We start from the raw sequence: 20040 nt of genomic DNA, 5'->3' as shown, positions 1-20040 counted from the left end.
CTATGGGCAATTACTCAATAAAAAATAAACACAAAAAGCAGAAACAACCACGAATTCTGAAATAATCTCAAATTTGGCCAAGTCTTTCATTGCATCAAAATCATTACAAAGAATAGTTATGCAAAATACTTCCTTAAATGTTCTTCCAGGAGTTCTTTCAACTGCTGCCTTTCCTCCTTTCTTAGCCTAGTCCCAAGCCTTATTGTATCTTTAGAATGTTCTGAGTCGAGAGTGACCAGTTCCAGAGGTTCATCGGTTTCACCCCGCCTTAATGCACTTTCATCTCTTGTTTCTACCTCGGGTGCCTTTTCCTCAGGCTGGGATGGTAGGATGAGATCCATAGAGCATTGGTTCTTTATCAAGGCCTTGGTCATTCTTACATCCTTTTCTCTTTGTCGAAGATCCTGCACATAACACTCCCGAGCTAACACCTGCTCGCTGCATACTTCACCAACGCCTGCTCGTGGGAAATTTCATCTTTAAATGATAGGTGGATATTATAGCCTTGATTGTGTTTAGCATTAGGCAGCCAATTATGGCGTTGTAAGCTGATCAAGTTCTTACAACAAGGAAGTTTGTCATCATAGTCACAGTGCATGGGCTGGATCCTACCATCAAAGGTAGGGCGATGGAGCCGAATGTAACCAATCTTGTCCAATCCCCATTTTCTTGTACGCATCCCAGAACAAAATATCCATGGATCTCCCATTGGCTATCCTGATCCTCAGGGTGGTGTAGTTGGCAACTAACATGGTGACTACCTAGGCATCGTCATGCGTGTAGAAAACCCCCGTGCAGTCGTCGTCGTCGAAGGATATCATGGTTGCAGACTGCAACCTAGGTTGTTTCTCCGATCTTACCACGCTAGAAACTTCCTTGTACTTGGCTTATCAGGCGTAGGTTTTTCACCCCGATGAAGAAAGCCCTCTGCCTGCAAATCCCCTAACGATTGTGCAAATTTTGCCCGGTGGGGGGCTTCTTTGGTCCACATTTTGTCTTGAGCACTGGCCCTCTTGTGGCTTCCTTCTTCTCCTTGGACTTTCACTTCACTGGTGCCTTCGATCTGGATCTAGCTTTCGCTCTACCACTCGCCTTGGGGGGGTGGTGGTCCGGGCTACTAATCTTTCGAGCTCCCCATTATCCTGCATCTCTTCAGTCCTTTGCTTCAATGTATGTTAATCCTCCGTCCGGTGTCCACTGGTATTATGATAAGCGCATAACTGACCGGCGCCCCAGATCGCCATTTTGGTGGACTCATGAGTTTTCTCCTAAACACTCATACTGGAGTATTGAGCTCGCGAGCTAACTGCCCACCTGTTCGTTTCACGCCTTTCCTCATGTTGACCTTTCTTCATCTTTGAGCTTCCTTCTCGATCCCTCTTTAAAGTTCCCTTCTTCACCTGATCCTCTAGCTGTTCCATCTCGGATCGCCTAGGTGCCATCAAAGCTCGCAATGTATCTTCTGCATTGACAAGGTCGTCTGCTTTGTCCATAAATTCACATAAAGTGGCTAGAGTTTTCCTGGCCAACTCGGCCATAAGGGACTCCTTGGCCATATCCCTCCTAGCAAAGCCATCAATGTGTTATTCTCGTCTTGGTCATCAGTTGTCATTCTTTCCCTATTAAATCATATGAGGTAGGCTTTCAAGCTCTCAACCTCCTTTTGCTTGACAGTTAGTAAATACGCAGCTGATCTCCTTCTCCTTCGACTTGCCATAAATTGGGTCAGGAACTGCCAACCCAAGTCTTCAAAACTATCCACTGAGCCTGGTTGCAAGGCTCCGAAACATCCCAGTGCAGCCCCTTTCAGAGTCAACTAGAAGGCCCGACATGCAATTTCACCAAGAAACCCATGAAGTGTCATGTGAGCTTTGAAAGTCTTTAAGTGCTAAACGGGATCTTTGGTGCCGTCGTACATCTCCATCGTCGGGACCTTGAACTTTGGTGGGAGGGAAACTGCCATAATTTCTATGCTATACAGTAGGTTCGTGCTAGTTAGCAGCTGGTCCACCGAGGAAGATGCTTCTATTCTTCTCTCCATCTCCTTGTATTTGTCCATGAGATTTCGCAAATCATGGTGCATTTTCTTTGTCTCTTCCTCGCTGTGAGGAGGCTTGCCCATGCTCTACGACATTGCTTCCATCCTACCCACCTGGCTTGGTACGACATCCTCTTCTGAAGCTCCATCGTTTCGTTTAAAAACCTCATTTTCAAGTTGTAAAGCCTTTAGCTCTGACGTTACTCTTTTCAACTGGTCCTCCAACTCCACTATTCTACTTTCCATGTTCGCCGATGTGGCTTCCTGATCCCTTATTGCTTGAGATCGTGTGGTGGTAGGCATATGAAAACCATGTTGTTTAGTTGAAATCCCACAATTGGCACCAACTGTTTAGGCGTGTTCCGTATTCCCTACCACTGGCAACTGAAAACAGGAACAATGGTATAGGCCCAAAGGTCCTTGGGCACCTCCGATGCCTAAGTCAAAGAAAGTACTATAATCACCACTGTAGATGAGAATGGAAATGTCACTTACCTCTATTAACTCTGGTTGACGGATATATATATATATATATATATAAGGCATTTGCTGGTTCCCTCCAAGGTCTTGTAATCACTTATCTCTTGTTTGAATATGTATTAGAAGTTTATTCGAATTTCCCTCCTGCTATCGTGATGTCTTTCCTGCTATAAGTTTGTTAGCTTCCTTCCCTTCTGAGATGGGCCCATGGCCACAATTTATGAGCCGCGTAGTAATATAAATTGAGGCCCCTTCATTGAGGTATAACCTCTGGGCTAGGATGTTGGCCCATTAGGCTAACTGGAAGGCTTGTTCCTTTCAACCAATGCCAGCTTCTTCTCCCTCAAACCCATTTCACATCCTCTCTCTTTATTTTCCATCCTTTGCTGCTCATTATTGCTTCATTTGGTTTTCTACTTCACTGATTAAATCCCAAATTGCACCACCACCACCACCATTAAATTGGGATACACCCTGCAAGTTGCTAGAAAACCAGTCGAGGGAAACAACCAAATACCAAGCCATCTGTGAGGTCCCCGCCAGTGCAAGGGGATAGACCACTAGTGAAGTTGAGTGGAGAAAAAAGATGAGGAACACTTCATTGGTGTGGTGAGGAGAATAGCTACGAGTGTCACAAAGTGTAGCTAATCCAACATGTGGGCAAGCAGCACATTGTAGAAGGCCTAGCTGATACATCCCAGCGCAAAGTGGAGATGAGCGCCTCACCTTACGGTAGGCGAGCTAGAAAAGTCGCCCATCGTGATGGCAAGAATGAAGAGCTGAAGAGGCTAGTGGCTCTGACGAGACAAGAACTACCCTCCTAAGGCGGGAGCAATGGTCTAAGCCAAACTACAGTAGATTTGGGAGCTTTTTAGAACTACACAGAAAATGCTCAGATTAGTGGTAATGTCATATGTAGAAGTTCACACTGTACCTGAAGGGTCACATCGGAAGTGGGTCTGCTAAAAGGAGTACGACTCAAAAAGTCGAATCGTCTGAATTCATACCTGAGGTATGACCCGATGCCACGTGGAGGACTCTCATTCAAGGAAGGACTGAGGAGTTGGCAGGCCATAGGGAAGTGCAAACCTTGCTCTAGTCGCATGTCTCTATCTTCCTACAGCATGGCAATCGAGGCTAAAAGACTCCTATCGAAGCATACCTGGAGTCAGAAGTATGTCAGAAGGATGTCTAAGAATCGTGCCCTATAAAAGGGATTTGGACATGAGGCAAAATCTCAATTTTGAGATCCTAAACACCTAAGATCTCATGGAGCTAGATTCTTCTAAGAAAGCAAGGAAGGAGAGGCACAATGGAATAGCAAACCCGATGTTGTGAGGTTGGTTAACTTCTAAGACAATACTGAAGAATGTGGGGTGAATGTTGTATGTAAGAGGCTTCCTGCATATTTTGTAACCTTCCCCTTTCTGAACATTAATAAATTTTTTTTTGTTCATTATATTTATCTTATGTTCATTTTGTATTTTTGAGACTTTGAATGTGTTTGCTATTTTCACCGAACTATGATCCCAATGTCAATATCAATATCTCTGTGTGAGTAAGTGTGTCGTGTGTCAATAATCACGGGACCGGACACAGTAACCCAGACCATTCTACGAGACATCACCATGAGCTTCAAACTGGTAGAGGGATTCCTCGTGAGTGATTAGGGTGGGGCAGTATTGTGCTTGGCCTCACCTGATAGTCAGGGCAGAATCCTCCAGCGTATCACGTGATGATGTCTTCGAGTTAGTTGGCCAGGTAGACGTTTCCCCAATACAACATGTGATCTCAATGTGAGAGTCGACCTATGTTAAGATCCATGCGAGCTAACTTGCACCAAGATGAATAGGTAGAAGGGATTTTCTTGGGTCTGATGTTGGAGCGACTCATTCCTTGTTTGCCCATTCGGCGACAAATGTCTATGTGATGAATGTCTATGTGAAAAATATCTATGTGATAAGCATCTGTGTGATGATGATTTGGCATCAATATGATGTTATGGATTTGAACTACTAGAGCGAAGGGTGATTCCTCGCCATTATATATATATATATATATGTTTCACTAAGAGGGTTACTCATCAGCATGCTTCACGAAACTATATGTCTATGTCTTAGAGGGTAATTCCTCACAAAAGCATGCATATATGTGTCCTTTCATTTTTTACATGAAATGGTCATTACATCTTTAGTAGCATTATTTTTCATTAGCAGTTTTTGTCATGGCTGCCTAACTTACATATGGTTTCATTCTCGTAATCATAGACTTTGATGCAGAGTTAGAATCAGAAGTAATGCTCGAGGAAGAAGAACCAATATCGCCCGAGCCATGAAGACAAAGGGTTGTCTCTCTCGTAGGAGCCATGATTCATTTTGAGTTGTATTTAGTATTTTCTAAGGGGCAACCAACTGTATTCCGGTTTGCCACCCATTAGGCGATAAACATACTACTTGGGTTGTATGTAAGTCTATGTTAATACTAATGAGGAATGTAATTAATCATTTCTAAGATTGTATTTTAGACTTCTAGCACTATAAGGTCTAGTTTACTGACTAAACCTATGTTGTTTCGCTGCGATTTCATACCTATATCAAACACATGCACTTTTACCTGAATGAGGCACACCTAACCTGAACGAACCCTGGGTGTTGACCGCTTGGCTAGCACCCTTGGCAACCTCGCCAGGACCTTACACAAGGGACAGGGCACCATAGCTTGGTATCAGAGCGCGCTTATAAATTATGTAAAATGGTACCCGAGACATAGGAGATGATTTTAGCATTGTAAGAAAGGCTTTGCAAATCCTCTGCCGACTTTGACTCCGGCCGACGCCAGCTCCGACTCCAACTCTGACGGAGTCAGAGAAATTGAAATTCGAAGTCGGAGTTGGAGGTACTCTAAATTTTAATGTCGGAGTTAGAGTCAGAGCCTATATGGGCTCCGACCTCCGACTCCAAACTCCAACTATTTTTTTTAAAAAATCAGATGTAAAACGACGTCGTTTTACACATGATATTTTGAAACCATCAAGTGTGAAACAATGTTGTTTCATTTCAAGTGGAACAACGTCGTTTTCTGCAAATTGGGGTCCAAACCCCCCCTTCCCCCCTCACTCTTTCCTTTCCCGAATCATTTCCTCTCTCTCGCTGTATCTCTCTGCCCGTCAGCCCCACTTCTTCCTGTTGCTGTTATGCCTAGGGTTGTAAAAAAAAAAAGGGTGAACCAATAAACCGGACCAGACTGAATCAGTGGGTTTGGTCTGGTATCATGTTTGGTTTAGTCCAGTACCGGTTTTATTTTTCTTAAAACCGGTCAAAATCGGTTCGGTTCCGATTTTTCTTTTTTTAAAACCGGATCAGACCAAATTGGACCGGTTCATATATATATATTATAAATTTTTATAATGTATATAATTTTTATATATAACATATAATTATATATAAAATAGTTTTATATTATATGATAAATTATTAATTAATATAATATTAAATTTTAAAATCTTATATCACTATAGTCTATTGTATTAATAGTTATACTAATACTATATCACTATATATTATAATATACTATAATATATCACTATATTGTATATTATTATTATTTTAACCAAAGAGCTAGTAGTCATATGGTAGTGGCCCCGTCCCAAGTTTATTAATAAACCCTCACTTATGGCGGAGGAATACAGTGGTTACAAGTCAAGTATAGGGGAGTTTATAGATAAGAAAATAAAAACAAAAACCTCGCAAATACAGACCAACCAAAAACCGAAACAAAAGAAACAAAAAAGATAAACAATCTAAACAAGCCTATAATTAAACATGAAAAAAAACTAACAGGCCTATACCGAGACATAAAACATCTAAACAAACCTAGCAAAAGAAAAAAAAAGAAAAACAAAAAACCAGAAAAACAAAACAAACATGGAATGCAGACTAACGAAGAAAATACGGAATGCCTAAAAAAGCCAGCCGCACATTCGTTCCCATTTCACCTTCTCTAGCAAGAAAATCCGCTGCACTGTTACCTTCTCGAAATTGATGAGCCACTACAAAATTTATTCCCTCAAGCTCCTTAACAAAACCTCCCAAAAATCCCAAAGATACCACAAAGAGCATTTTCCATTACAAAGCCAATCAACAACAATTTGTGAATCACTTTCAGTAATCACATTGACCATATGGAGCCGTTTGCACAGTCTAATGCCATCCAGAATTGCTTTCACTTCGGCGCCATTATTCGTACCCACCCCATAATGAGTAGAAAAAAGCCCCTTTAACCAAACCATTCCAATCTCTAATAATGCCATCCCCTCCCAAATTACCAAGATTTCCTCAGCAACTCCCGTCGTAATTATGCTTCACCCATCCCGTAGGAGGCCTAGACCATTTAACAAGTTTACCAGGTCTCATAGAAGTGTGAGGCCTCTCTAAATTAAATTCTTCCAAAATCTTCAAGTCATGCATGGATAAATTACTAACTGAGTTGATATTATTCGCCAAAGATTTGATCCACACCTGAACACTTCTTCAAACAATCATAGCCGAATCATACTTCCCATCCATTCTAGCCTAACATCTTCTCTTCCAATGGAACCAACTGAAGATACAAGGAATTAAACCTACAAGAGTACCTTTAAAACATGATTTTTTTGCATAAGAAAACTAGGCAGCTACACTATTTTTCCACGGTAAACTGCGCCTACAAGGGATACCCAAAGCAATACTGGCTTAAAACCAGACCTCAAGAGCCATAGCCCCCATAGAAAAAATATGGTTGATATCTTTCATACACCTTCAATCACAACAATCACATGCAGAGGCAAGAGACACACCTTTACCCTGAACCCGAACATCCACTGGCAAACAATCCATCCAAATTTTCCACAAGCATATAGAAATTCGTTTAGGAAGAAACTGGTGCCAGAACCAATCATGCCATGGTAATTCCTGACCTCTTTTTCTCACCACCTCCTAAGTTGTACAAGTAGAGAAACTGCCATCAGTGGAAGGTTTCCACACAAACAAATCCGGACCATTGGTACCATTAATAGGCATCTATAAAATTTCCTCAACAACCTTCTCACTAACCAGCTCTCTAAGAATGTCCTCATCCTAAAAATTATTGGACCAACAATCTTGAATACACAATCTATTATTAATAACACTTCAACCCGTATCGAAAGGGGACCCGAAGCCAACCATCTATCAAACCAAAACGAAGCATTACCACCACGCACCAGGACATTCACATTATCCATAACTTCTAGGAGCATCTTTAAAATCGATTTCCAGAATCTGGAATTAGTCGGTCTCGCCTTGTAAGTAGAAAAATGGCCATGACGAAGGTATTTAGCACAAAAAAAATCAGACCAAAGATTGTTGGAAGACAAAATACGAAAGGCAAACTTCATATGAAGTGATTTTTGAACCTCTTTAAGGTCTCTCACACCCAACCCTCCTTCTATAGTAGGCAAACAAATATTACTCCATGACCTCCAGTGATATTTTCTTTTACCATAAGTCTCTCCCCAAAGAAAATTAGCTAACAAAGCTTGAATACGAGACAATGATATGGAAGGCACACTCATCACAGACAATAAGTGGATAGGCATACTATTTAAAACAAGCTTGACTAAAATCAATCTACCATCCGGCAATAATAGTTTAAACTTCCAACCAAAAACTTTTTTCCTGACTTTATCAATGAGCGGTTCAAAAACCTGGGTTGTCAATCTACCAGAAACCAACAGCACACCCAAATAGGTAACAGGAAACTTACATTCCTTAAAGCCCATAAGACTCAACAAGCTCCTCTTCCTTGATGTTCAGATCAATTTAGAGGGGAAAAGAGCAGATTTGTCCTTGCTAATTTGTTGACTGGACCACTTCTGATAAATATCAAGAGTATGCATCAAATTTTTAATAGACCTCTTACCCTCATTAGCAAAAATAAGGATGTCATCAACATAAAGTAAGTGAGAAACCAAAGGAGCACTAATAGGATGACTAAATTTGCCAATCCGACCTTCCTCGAAATTTTTTCTGAGAAGCCTCGTCAACACTTCTTCCATGAGGATTAAAAGATAAGGAGAAAGATGATCCCCTTGATGAAGTCCCCTAGCAGACTGAAAATAACCATGAAAGGTACCATTCATCATAATAGAAAACCACTGAGACTGCACACAATTAGCAATAATTTGGCAAACATCTTCAGAGAAACCAAAAGCTTGGATCACACACATTAAAAAATCTCAATTCACCTTATCATACGCCTTGGCCATATCAAGTTTTATCAAAACATTACCACCAATAGTTTTTTATGTAGCGACTAAACCATCTCCTGGGCAAGAGTAATGTTCTAAAAAATACTACGTCCAGGAATAAACGTACCTTGTTCATGAGAGACCAAACTATCAAGAATAGAGTTAAGACGATTCACAATAATATTCGAAAATTTTTTATAAGCCATAGAGCACAAACTAATAGGACGGAATTTCTCAAAACTGGAAGGTTCAGGCACTTTCAGAATAAGAACAATAAAAGAGGAGGAGTAAAACCTGGATAATGGAGCACCCCTGAAAAAATCTCTAGCAGCCTCTACCACATCCTCTTTGATGATATCCCGACAAGACATATAAAAACCCGATCCAAAACCATCAGGCCCCAGACTACTATTCTTTGGGATAGAGAAAACAGCTTGCTTCACTTCCAATTTAGAAGGTGTCGCGCATAACCAACGATTCTCTTCATCAGAAATTTTCTTCTCAATAATCATCGACAAATCGCAATCTTCCACCGTAGAAGCATTGGAAAGGAATTACGAAAAAAAACCGCAGCCTCCTCATGAACCTCTTCAGCAATATTCAAAACTCTCCCATCTACAAGGACCATTTTATTAATATGTCCCTTAGTGCACCTCTGGTTAATAATCGAATGAAAAAATTTCAAGTTTTGATCTCCCTCCGTCAACCATTTTTGTCTAGCAATTTGGCCTAGACGAGAAGCTTCCCTTTTATCCCATAATTCAATCTCGGTCTTAGTAGCCACAAAATCATCCTCAAGCTCCTCATGAAAATTAGATTGAAGTTGGTTTTCTAGAAAATCTAACCTCTCCTCCAACGCACGAATATTGACATCCACCTTACCAAATACATTTTTATTCCATGCATGAAGCGCTAGCTTGGTTCTTTTCAGACGAATAAAGAGCTTATGAAGCCAAACGCCGCATCCTGTTTATTCCAAGCTTCCTTCACACACATTAAAAACCCATCATGTAAACACTACATATTCAGAAAAAGAAACGGAGAAGGACCATAGGAAGTAGCAAGATGGTCCGAAAACACTACCATCAGACAATGATCAAAAGATTTTTGGCTCAAATAATTGAAGTAAACAGAAGGAAAAAGGCTGGAGAAAACATTATTCATGAGCACTCTATCTAGTTTTGCCCAACTTCTGGACACTCCCCCATGCCCATTACACCAGGACATGTTCTGGCCAGAACTAGATAACTCCAAAAGACCACAACGATCTATACAATCATTAAACTCTAACATCGAAATAAGAGGTCGAGGATTCCCACCAACTCTTTATGAATCCCTACGAATAACATTAGAATCATCCAAAACTAACCATGGTTGATCCATATGGGTCCTCTCTTCTAAGTCATGCCAAAGTTCCCTTCTATCAACATATGAGCACTTAGCATAGACAAAAGTAACTATAACACGGTGAGCATCCCATTTAAACCAACCAGACACGGTGTGGGACGTACAAAGCACAACTTCAAAAATGTATGGATTATTCCACTGCCCAGCCCTCTAATATTCCAGAAAAAAATTGTATCAGTCTTAAGTTCAGCTTTTGGGATCAGGTGTGAACCCGTTGTGATTTCCTCAAAGTCTTATCCTCCTTCAGATTTGATTTACCATTTTCAGTAATATGGTCCACGTCCGAATCATAAATTTTTTCTTTTCCCATCATAATAGGAAGAGCACCCTCTTCATTATCAGAATCATAAAATTGAGCCCTCTCCCCCTGGCAAACCTGCTTACGAGAATTCTCCAAATCCTCCTGCAACTTTTCAGTATCAACTTGCACCTGCGGAACACTATCGCACCAAACTTCCTAGCAATCATCGTCACTATCTTGGGCGCTAATATCAGGCAATTTCTGTCCAGTATCCACTTGTGTAACAGCATGAACCTCCGAAAGTAAATTACCAACCACAGTTTCCTCCACAGGAGTTTGAATAACTGACTCGTACTGGGCACCTAACACTTCGAAACTTAGCTTCATCGTTTCAGATGCTGGATTTTTCTCATCAGGGAAACCTGGGACAGGAGGAGATGAGCCCCCCTTCCCACTAACACACTCCCCCCATTCTCTACTAGCCATCAGAATCGGTTGGTTCACATTCATAATTTATTTTCCACACTCCTCTACTTTTTCCCCTGCATTACTAGATTCGGCTTGGTTCATAGACCCTGGGTTTGTCTCAATATTTAATTTCACAATGCCTTCCTCATGGTTTATCACAACTACATGATTCTTCCGACCCACTTCCTTCCAAGCTTTAGCATCTTCCTTGTGCCCATCCACTTTTCCATGCTTTTTCCTGTCATTACCACGATTTACAAGTTGAACCATTCTGCAAGCCATCTCAATATGACCTTGCCTAAATCACTTGTTGCAATAAAAACCTAGCTTCTCATAAACCACCGACTGCCATATCTGGTGCGTTCCAACCATCACAGGAAAGCCTTTTATCGGTTTGTCTCTAAGATTGACTGCAACACACAACCGTGCCTTTGTGGCTTGTGTTCTATATACGGTCGCATTATCCATTCCCAAAAACTTACCGAAACGTGTAGCAAAACTCTAGAGGCAATCCAACCTGTACAGATGCAAAGGGAGACCGGGCAAAAAAATCCATTGAGGAGCAATGGATGGTTCTTTTTTCAAATCAAACCCCATCGACCAATTGAACAAATGAAACGGAATGCCTGCCACCACCCTGCCTTCACGTGCCCATCCATGGAAATAATCTTTCTCATTCGCAAGGTGTAAAAGGACGTGAAAGTCATCCATAAAACTAATCATCGGCACCTCACAAACCCCCAAGATTTGATAATATGTTTCCGTAGAACATCAATGGAAGGTCTGGAGGACAAAAACTTAAGAACTAAAGCAAATTTTAAATCTTCGGCTGCCTTTTCCATCTCAATATCTGAGAAAATAAATCCAAGTTCACCACTAATTACCTCAGGATGCCAGACTGAAAGCTTAAATTTTGGAGGAGGGATAGATCGCTGCAACGCCTCCACAAATGTGCGCTGATCACTATTCTCATTACTGGCTGAATGCTCCAGCCCCACCAAAGGGGGCCCTGCCGAATTCTTGTCCATTCCGATGGTATCAGAGGCCACCGGAGGGCCGCTCATAACTGCCCACAAAGACATGCGCCGCACAGGGTAAACTAGGGGTGTGCAGAATTCCGACTCCGTCCGACCTCCGCTCCGATGCCGACTCCGACGGAGTCGGAGTTGTCGGAATTCGGAGTCAGAATTCGGAGTAACTCCGAATTATTTTTCGGAGTTGGAGTCGGAGTCGGAGCTCGAAGGAGCTCCGACTCTGACTCCGAATTTTTTTTTTAAACCCAGCTCCAAAACGACGTCGTTTTGGAGCTGGGTTTAAAAATTTTTTTTTTGTAATATGGAACGGCGTTGTTCGGAAGCTCCTTCTTGAAGGGGCTTCTCACTTCTTCTCCGTCGTTCACTAAGGCCTAAGCTCACTTCTTCTTCTTCCTTCCTGCTTCTTCACTTCTTCTTCCTCCTTCACTTCTCTCTCGCGTCTCCCGTCCCAGTGACTGAACCAGTGAACCCTCCATCTCGCGTTCTTCAGAACACCGTTCGTCGTTGCTCCTCCCTGCCGCCGTCCCTCTGTTCAGCTTCCAGCCTTCTAACTTCTACCTACGGTGAGCCCTAAATAATTTTGGGTAAATTTAATTCAAGCACGTCTCTTATGAATTGGAGCCAGCAGTTGTGATTCTTGTGATTCTTGTGTATTGAATATTCAATATAGTCCCCAACACGGCGCTCAAAAACATGAATTTTACATTGTTTTGAAGACTTGCGCTCGAGCGAGGTGTTGAGCGCAAGTCGAGCGCACGTTGTATTGAACATTGGCTCGAGCGATATGTCGAGCGCTCATCGAGCGAACCTCTCTGAAAGAGTTCTGCTCGAGCGCTACGTCGAGCGCTCATCGAGCGAACCTCTCTGGAAGAGTTCTCCTCGAGCGCTATGTCGAGCAGAACTTCGAGCGAACCTCTCTGGAAGGGTTCTGCTCGAGCGCTACGTCGAGCGCTCATCGAGCGAAACTCTCTGTATGGATTCTGCTCGAGCGCGACGTCGAGCGCAGGTCGAGCGATCCTCTCTGTATGGATTCTGCTCGAGCGCCACGTCGAGCGCACGTCGAGCGAACCTCTCTGTATGAGTTCTGCTCCAGCGCCACTTCGAGCGCACATCGAGCGAACCTTTCTGGATGGGTTCTGCTCGAGCGCTATGTCGAGCGCAAGTCGAGCGAACCTCTCTGTATGGCTCTTGCTCGAGCGCACGTCGAGCGCACGTCGAGCGAACCCATCTGGATGGGTTCGTCTGAGTTAAGCGCACATCAACCGAACCTCAATGTAATAATACATCGATACATGTATTATTATGATACATTTTAAACTAATTTTTTGCTTCTAATTTAATTTTTTCAGCTTCATTGATTGTGATATGGATCCTAGACATAGTGGAGATGATCGTCCACAAGGGGATGTGGTGGATGCCAATGCTACAACTCCTACACCGGTGGGTACTTCCACCCCTAGAGCCACATCTAGGGCAGCTACATCTAGAGCAGCTACATTTAGAGCAGCTACATCTTGTGCGAGTAGTCGACTCCCACTCCCAGTTGATATAGAGGATGAAAATATGTTCAACGAGGAGGAGGAGATGCCCATTGAGCAAGATCAACCACCACGACCTTCTAAAAAGAGGTCGTGGACATGGGAGCATTTCACCAAAATTTCTGGTGAAATTGCGAACCCAGTGGCAAGATGTCATTACTGTGGATCACTTTGTGGATGCCATTCGAAGAAGCAAGGTACCAGTGTGTTAATAGCATATCTAAATGGTTGCCAACGATATAAGATAGCGAAGGGATTGCAAGCCACTGATCAGACCAACCTCAGTTACCAAACTTCTACAGCCACTGATGGTACACAGACTAAGAAATTGGTCATCCCTCAATACAGTGAGAAGATGTTGAGGGACATGCTTGCAGAGATGATAATTACTGATGAGATGCCATTTACCACAGTCGAGAAAAGAGGCTTTCGAAAGTTTCTAAATTTTGTTGAGCCACGATTTCCCATTCCATCACGGTATACAATGATGCGAGATTGTATGAAGAGGCATGCGAAGGACAAGGAGGAGATGAGGAAGATGTTTATTACCACTAGCCAAAGAGTGTCTTTTACGACTGACACATGGACTTCCATACAGAACGTCTGCTACATGTGTATCACGGCACACTACATTGACAGTGAGTGGATTTTGCATAAAAAAATTATTGGTTTTAAAGAAATTGTGGATCATAAAGGTGCATCCATTGGGGTGAAGATGGATGATTGTTTAAAGGACTGGGGAATTCGAAAAGTGCTGTGTATTACAGTTGACAATGCCAGTGCGAATGAAACAGCAATTGATTGGTTTAAGCGGAACACGACGGCGAGAGATGATGTCATTCGGGCCCACGAGTTTATTCACGTTCGATGCTGTGCTCATATCATTAACCTCATAGTTGTTGAGGGATTAAAAGAGGTTCATGATTCCATAACCCGAGTCCGCAACATTGTACGATATGTGAAGGGTTCCCCTCAAAGGCTTGCCAAGTTTAAGGCAATAGCAAAAGATTTGAAGATTGAATGTTCTATTATGCTGTGCTTGGACGTTCCAACTCGATGGAATTCTACATACATGATGTTGGATGTGGCACAGAAGTACCAAAAAGCATTCGAGCGGATGGAGGTTGAGGATGGGGGCCTGAGGTATGCTTTGTTGGAGCCAGCAGGACAGGGGCTCGGTGCGCCAGACGCACATGATTGGACCAGTGTGAGTTATTTTGTTGAATTTTTAAGAACTTTTTATGAGATAACCATGCGACTATCTGGATCCAAATATACGACTGCTAACTCATTTTTTAGTGAGCTCTCAGAGCTTCACTTCCAGTTGGAAAATAGTTGTACTGACTCTGCTGGATTGTTATCTGATATGGCTACGAGGATGAAGATCAAATATGATAAATATTGGGGGAATATTGAGAAGATAAATAGATTGCTATTTGTGGCTGTGATCCTTGACCCCCGAGTTAAGTTGGCCGTTCTAGAATTTTGGGTTAATTCCGTCCTCGGGGCAATGAAGGCTGGAGAGTTTATTAGATTGCTAAAAAGTGATGTTGATGACTTATATCATCACTACAGTACTAGTGCTCAGCCTTCATCCGCAGTTGGTAGCTCCTCACATTCGAGGCCGACAGGATCGACAGTTCCCTCAGGTGATACTGACCCATCTGTAGGGGTTAGAGACAATCGTGTCATACGGCAGTATCATCAACTCATGTCAACAAGGAATATTATGCATTGTACATCTGAGGTTGAACGATATTTTATGGAAGTTGTCGAGCCACCTAGTGATGTATTTCAGTTATTAACTTGGTGGAAAGTTAATTCCACCAAGTATCCAGTCCTTTCTCGTGTGGCCCGAGATGTGCTAGCCATTCCTGTCACTACGGTTGCCTCAGAGTCGGCATTTAGCACTGGAGGTCGCGTGTTGGATGCTTATCGGAGTTCATTGTCACCGTCAACCGTGGAGGCCCTCGTTTGCACACAGAATTGGATAAGTGAAACGCCCATTAGACTAGATACCGTTGGCGTTGATGCCGAGAGCGATAGGCTTGAATCGGGTAAGTTTATATGCTTTTAAATGATGATTTAATTATTTTTAATGTTTCTAACTTCTACTTTTTATGATTTTATAGATCTAATTGTGAACCCTAACATAATTACCGATGATTGAGAGTTTGGAACGGACGCTACTTGAGAGTTGGGATGGAGTTGAGAGAACCTCCTTTCTTGGTAAGAATCAAATTATTCTTTTACCGTATATAATTTTTTATTATCAATTTTTTTTCATCCATTGATTGCTACTTTCTATCTTCATTTTAGGCGTGACCAATGGAACATTGGGGTTTGAGTGAAACCCGTGTTTAATTTTTATGTAGTTATATTTCAAGACTGAGTCATATTGTTATTACGTTATAAATGAGACTGTTATAACTTATGGCTGCATCATACATGTTATTTACTTTTTAAACTATTTATATAGCTATATTTATGTACTTATATCCCGAGCAAATACGTGGGATAAGTACTCTTTATTCTATAATTTCTATTAGTACTTATCCATCATCTCTCAAAAGTTTATAATTCATTATCCAACTGAAATTAATCGAATTATACAAATTCGTACCATCATTCTTTTCTATAAAATTTTAAATTTGTGTAATTTTCAACTCATGAGTCATGAGCACTTTTAAAACAAATTAAAAGTATAATCAAAATTCAGTAACAAAATCAGAACGAATATTTGTAGATGGTTAGTTTTTAAAAAAATATATATATGTTGCCCACTATCTGAAACGAAATTGAACAACAAAATTTAAATAATAATAAAAAAAAATTCTGAAATTGAGTTCGGAGTCGGAGCTCCGACCTCCGTTCGGAACTCCCTTACACTTAAGTATGTGTTAAGTTTGTCTCTTTTATATGGACTGGACTTAATGTTTTACATTGGGCTTGACTTTATTTTAATTACGGAGACTATTACATCATTTTTAAGTTGGGTTGTGCTTAACATTTTAAGTGGAGTTTAATTTTATTAAATAAATATATTAGTCACAAGCTCATTTTTATTAGAAAATGTTTAAAGAATTTGAAATGTATTTTAAAGTGTACTATTGAGCCTATTGTTTTAGTTATATTCTCCTTTGTCTATTTAGTCAGATTTTAATAAATTTATTAAGTTATATTTTAAATAGAAATAAAAAAATATGTTAAGAATATTTAAATTATATTATTATTTATTTGATTTCTTGTTTAATTATGTTAAATATAAGAAAGGAAAAACCTATTTTAAGATTTGAGGTTTTTATTACTTATTTTAATAGAATTGATTATATCTCAAAGTACTATACTAAGTTATATACTGAAAGTAAGAATATGCTATTAGTATTGTAAATAATTTAAGATATTAGTATTAATTGATTTTTGTGATAAACATAATATTTATTTGATTATATTTTACGATGTGAATTTAATTAAGTAGAATAGTTTACGAGCTACGAAGTGAAACTCAAAAAGCAGCACAACAAGGTAAATAATTTGATCACAAATTAAGATCATCACAGTTCAGTTTATATATAAGTATTATTCAAGTCAGTTCATTGACAGCCATTATTTATGAACCACTTATGTCATATGCAAACATGTCATCCAACATAGCATACGATCATGTTATTCCGCATCATGTTCAAATTCAGAAATTATATTTATTTATGTATTATGTCATGTATCTCATGTGTATAAAACACGCAAGTCATCTTAAGTTCAAGTGCAAGATAAGATTATATCAGTTAATCAGATGGCCATTCAGATGCATGATGCCAATGCAGTTCAGTTTCAGGGTGGATGTGCAAACCACAGACTCAAGTGTGGTCTACCATAATATGCCAGAATACTATCAGCGGCTCCCCTTGCTGCAGTGGGATGTGGAGCTGGTGCACAACCTCGTACACATGGTTAAGTGTGTTGGCCAGTCAGTTAAATTAGATCAGTCAGTTAAGTCAGTTAATTCAGATAAATCAGTCATGCATAGCATAGACATCAGTAGAAACGATCATAAATTTTAAGTTCTCAGCATGAAAAGTTTTATGAAAATCTTATGTTTATTATATTTACGTAGTGATAAATTTCTTGCTGATTCTTCGACTCATTTTAGTTTGTTTTCATGTTTTTAATCACCCAGGTGAGGATGATAAATACGAGCTGGCAGGCCAAGATTAGAAGGAGCAGTTGATTTAGTTCAGACTTTCAAGAATAAAAACTATTTTATGACATAAATTGTTTATTCTTTTTAAGATTTTGGAAGACAATTTATTAGACATTTTCTACAAAATAAATTCTATTTTCATTTATGAAATATGAGATCTTTTGTCGGGTTCATTTTATGAAAAACATGTGACACTCCTAGACTACTGGAAGCAATACTCGCCCGGTTAAACTCGAATCGAACTCGACTTATGAAAAAAAAAAAAACTCATCCGTGAAAGCAGATACTTGCTCGATTAATAAATGACACATACTGAAAAATCTCGACTCGACTCGGCTAAGGCTAGCATTAAGGCCCGCTCGTTTTTGCCTGAGTTAACTCGTTAGCTTGACTCGATTAAAACTCATTCCTAGTCTCATTCTATTATTAAAATATATAGGCATAAATCCAAAACAATCGTTTTTTGCCTTTCCTTTCATAGTCTCATACCTTTTTATAATAATTATCTATCACAAGCAGCACCCTCTTTCACAAAGCATCTTTGGAACCCTTCATTGAAAACACATTCAGCATTGCCAATTCAACAGCTAATGACTTCAACAGCCTCGGAAGATGGATGACATAAATAGAACCATGGTGCCTTGAAATCTAGAGTATACGGAAGAGACAGCCTCTTATCTTAAGTGGGGGAGGAGGGAGGAGGGAGGATCACGCTTGGCCAATACACGGTAAGAAGAACAGAAGATGGGTTAAAGTGTCAGGTGTTATGGATGTCACAAATCAAAGAGAAATATGGATAAGTGATGGCTCTTAATTTATTGACATGCCATCATAAACCTGTACTCTGCAGAGCATATATCATCAGAATGTATATAACAGAAGGGTAATCCTCATATCGAGCAAGGAGACAGAGAAACATCCTTTGATTTGTTTCCCCGCTCTGTTTGGCTTCCATCCAGGTCAGCCTAGCACAGAGTCCACAGACTGGCCTTTACTAGCCAAAATCATCTATCCTCCCAAGAATATATCTTTTCGTGTAGTATCTGATGAATTGCAGACATTAGGCCTAACAGCAGATCAGATGAGAAGCATAACTCGTCTGCACAAATAAACAGTGACATTACCTCTCCAGGATATGTGTTATTGAGCTGATCCTAATTTACATGTCCCATTGTTTGGTCCTTTGCAATTTCTTGCCTCTTACAGCCTTCAAGGAAACTACGCCATATAATTGCATTTGGCAGGAAAGGCATGCTGAGAATCATTTTCTCTGCTTCCCTAACATGTCCATGCTTAGCCAGCAAGTCCACCATGCAATGGTAATGATCCATTTCGGGTTCAACTCCATAGTTCCTCAATTGTCCAAACAACTCCATCCCTTCTCTCACTAACCCACCATGTCTGCATGCAGTAAGCACAGCAATGAGAGACATCCTATCAGGCTTAAACCCCAGAAACTCCATTTCTCTGAACCTTTCTAATGCCTCCTGAGCATAACCATTAAGTCCAAAGGCAGAAATTAGAGCCGTCCAGGTTATGAGATTTTTATTTGTCATTTTGTCAAAGATTTTCACCGAACTTTCAACGCAGCCACATTTTCCATACATATTGATTAACACATTGCAAACAAATGTGTCGCAGCGATTGAAATTCCTCTTTGTCATGAGAGCATGAACAGAACTTCCTAAAGCAAGGTTGCAAATATTAGCACACACACTCAGAAGACTAACAAACGTGTAACCATCTGGATGCATGTAAACCATGTGCATGTGTTTGAAAAGCTCAAACACCACTTTGTAATCATTGTTGCGAGCACAAGCTGCAATCACTATGTTCCAAGATACAATGTCAGGTTCTTCAAGTAGAGAAAGTAACTTTACTGTTTCATTGTATTGACCATTTCTGTTATAAATCCCAGCAATAATATTAGAGGGTATAACAGAGAGTGGATCATTAGAAGTAGTAACGAAGACCAGGGCATCAGATATGATGTCGTTTTTTATATATGAGGTAATGAGATAGCTTGATACATACTCATTATTCTGGTATCCCATTCTTATAATTAAACCATGTAGCTGCCTCAGTTCCAATGCAATCGATGACCTAAGAACAGCCGAGAAGGAGAACTCATTAGGTTGGTAGCCCAATCGCAGCATATCTTGTAGCAAAAACATAGAAGTGGAAGAGCCTTTATTTGAGTAACCCAAAATTAAAGCATTCCAAGAAACTACATTCTTCTGATATATCTCATCGAAACAGCGATGGGCACTTTCCAATTTATCACATTTAGCATAAAAGTCAATTAATGCACTACCCACATAGACATCAGATTCCAAAGCACTCCTGATTGTTTTGGCATGGATGAATT

The 20040-nt window shown here is 40.4% G+C and overlaps 2 protein-coding genes across 2 annotated transcripts; both read right to left on the bottom strand.

The window, feature by feature from the left end:
• Positions 1-7575: 7575 nt before the first annotated feature.
• On the bottom strand, positions 7576-9295 carry LOC108980415. Its single transcript, XM_018951329.1, has 4 exons — positions 8911-9295; positions 8449-8746; positions 8241-8337; positions 7576-7632 (listed from the first exon to the last, which is right to left on the bottom strand). Exons 1-4 carry the CDS (start codon positions 9293-9295, stop codon positions 7576-7578), a joined length of 837 nt encoding a protein of 278 aa, XP_018806874.1.
• An 8736-nt stretch (positions 9296-18031) lies between these two features.
• Positions 18032-20032, bottom strand: LOC118343951 (pentatricopeptide repeat-containing protein At3g58590-like; the record flags this gene model as incomplete). The annotated part of the gene is made up of 1 exon (XM_035683338.1): positions 18032-20032. A coding segment is annotated over one exon (1206 nt), but the record flags the coding sequence as incomplete, so codon positions are not given.
• Positions 20033-20040: the final 8 nt, after the last annotated feature.

Source organism: Juglans regia, chromosome 12 (assembly GCF_001411555.2).
Source record: "Juglans regia cultivar Chandler chromosome 12, Walnut 2.0, whole genome shotgun sequence".
NCBI classification, from domain to species: Eukaryota; Viridiplantae; Streptophyta; class Magnoliopsida; order Fagales; family Juglandaceae; genus Juglans; species Juglans regia.
Note: the sequence above shows the minus strand (reverse complement) of the source record. Positions and strands in the feature narration are given on the sequence as shown.

What these genes read in the sequence shown, in the direction of transcription:
- LOC108980415 (XM_018951329.1), bottom strand. Translation starts at nt 9,295, where the DNA reads ATGATTATTGAGAAGAAAATTTCTGATGAAGAGAATCGTTGGTTATGC. An exon ending in TTTGCTAATGAGGGTAAGAG is followed by an intron (nt 8,338 to 8,448) that starts GTCTATTAAAAA and finishes CTGAACATCAAG; the next exon opens with GAAGAGGAGCTTGTTGAGTC. An exon ending in CTGGTAGATTGACAACCCAG is followed by an intron (nt 7,633 to 8,240) that starts GTTTTTGAACCG and finishes AATAATTTTTAG; the next exon opens with GATGAGGACATTCTTAGAGA.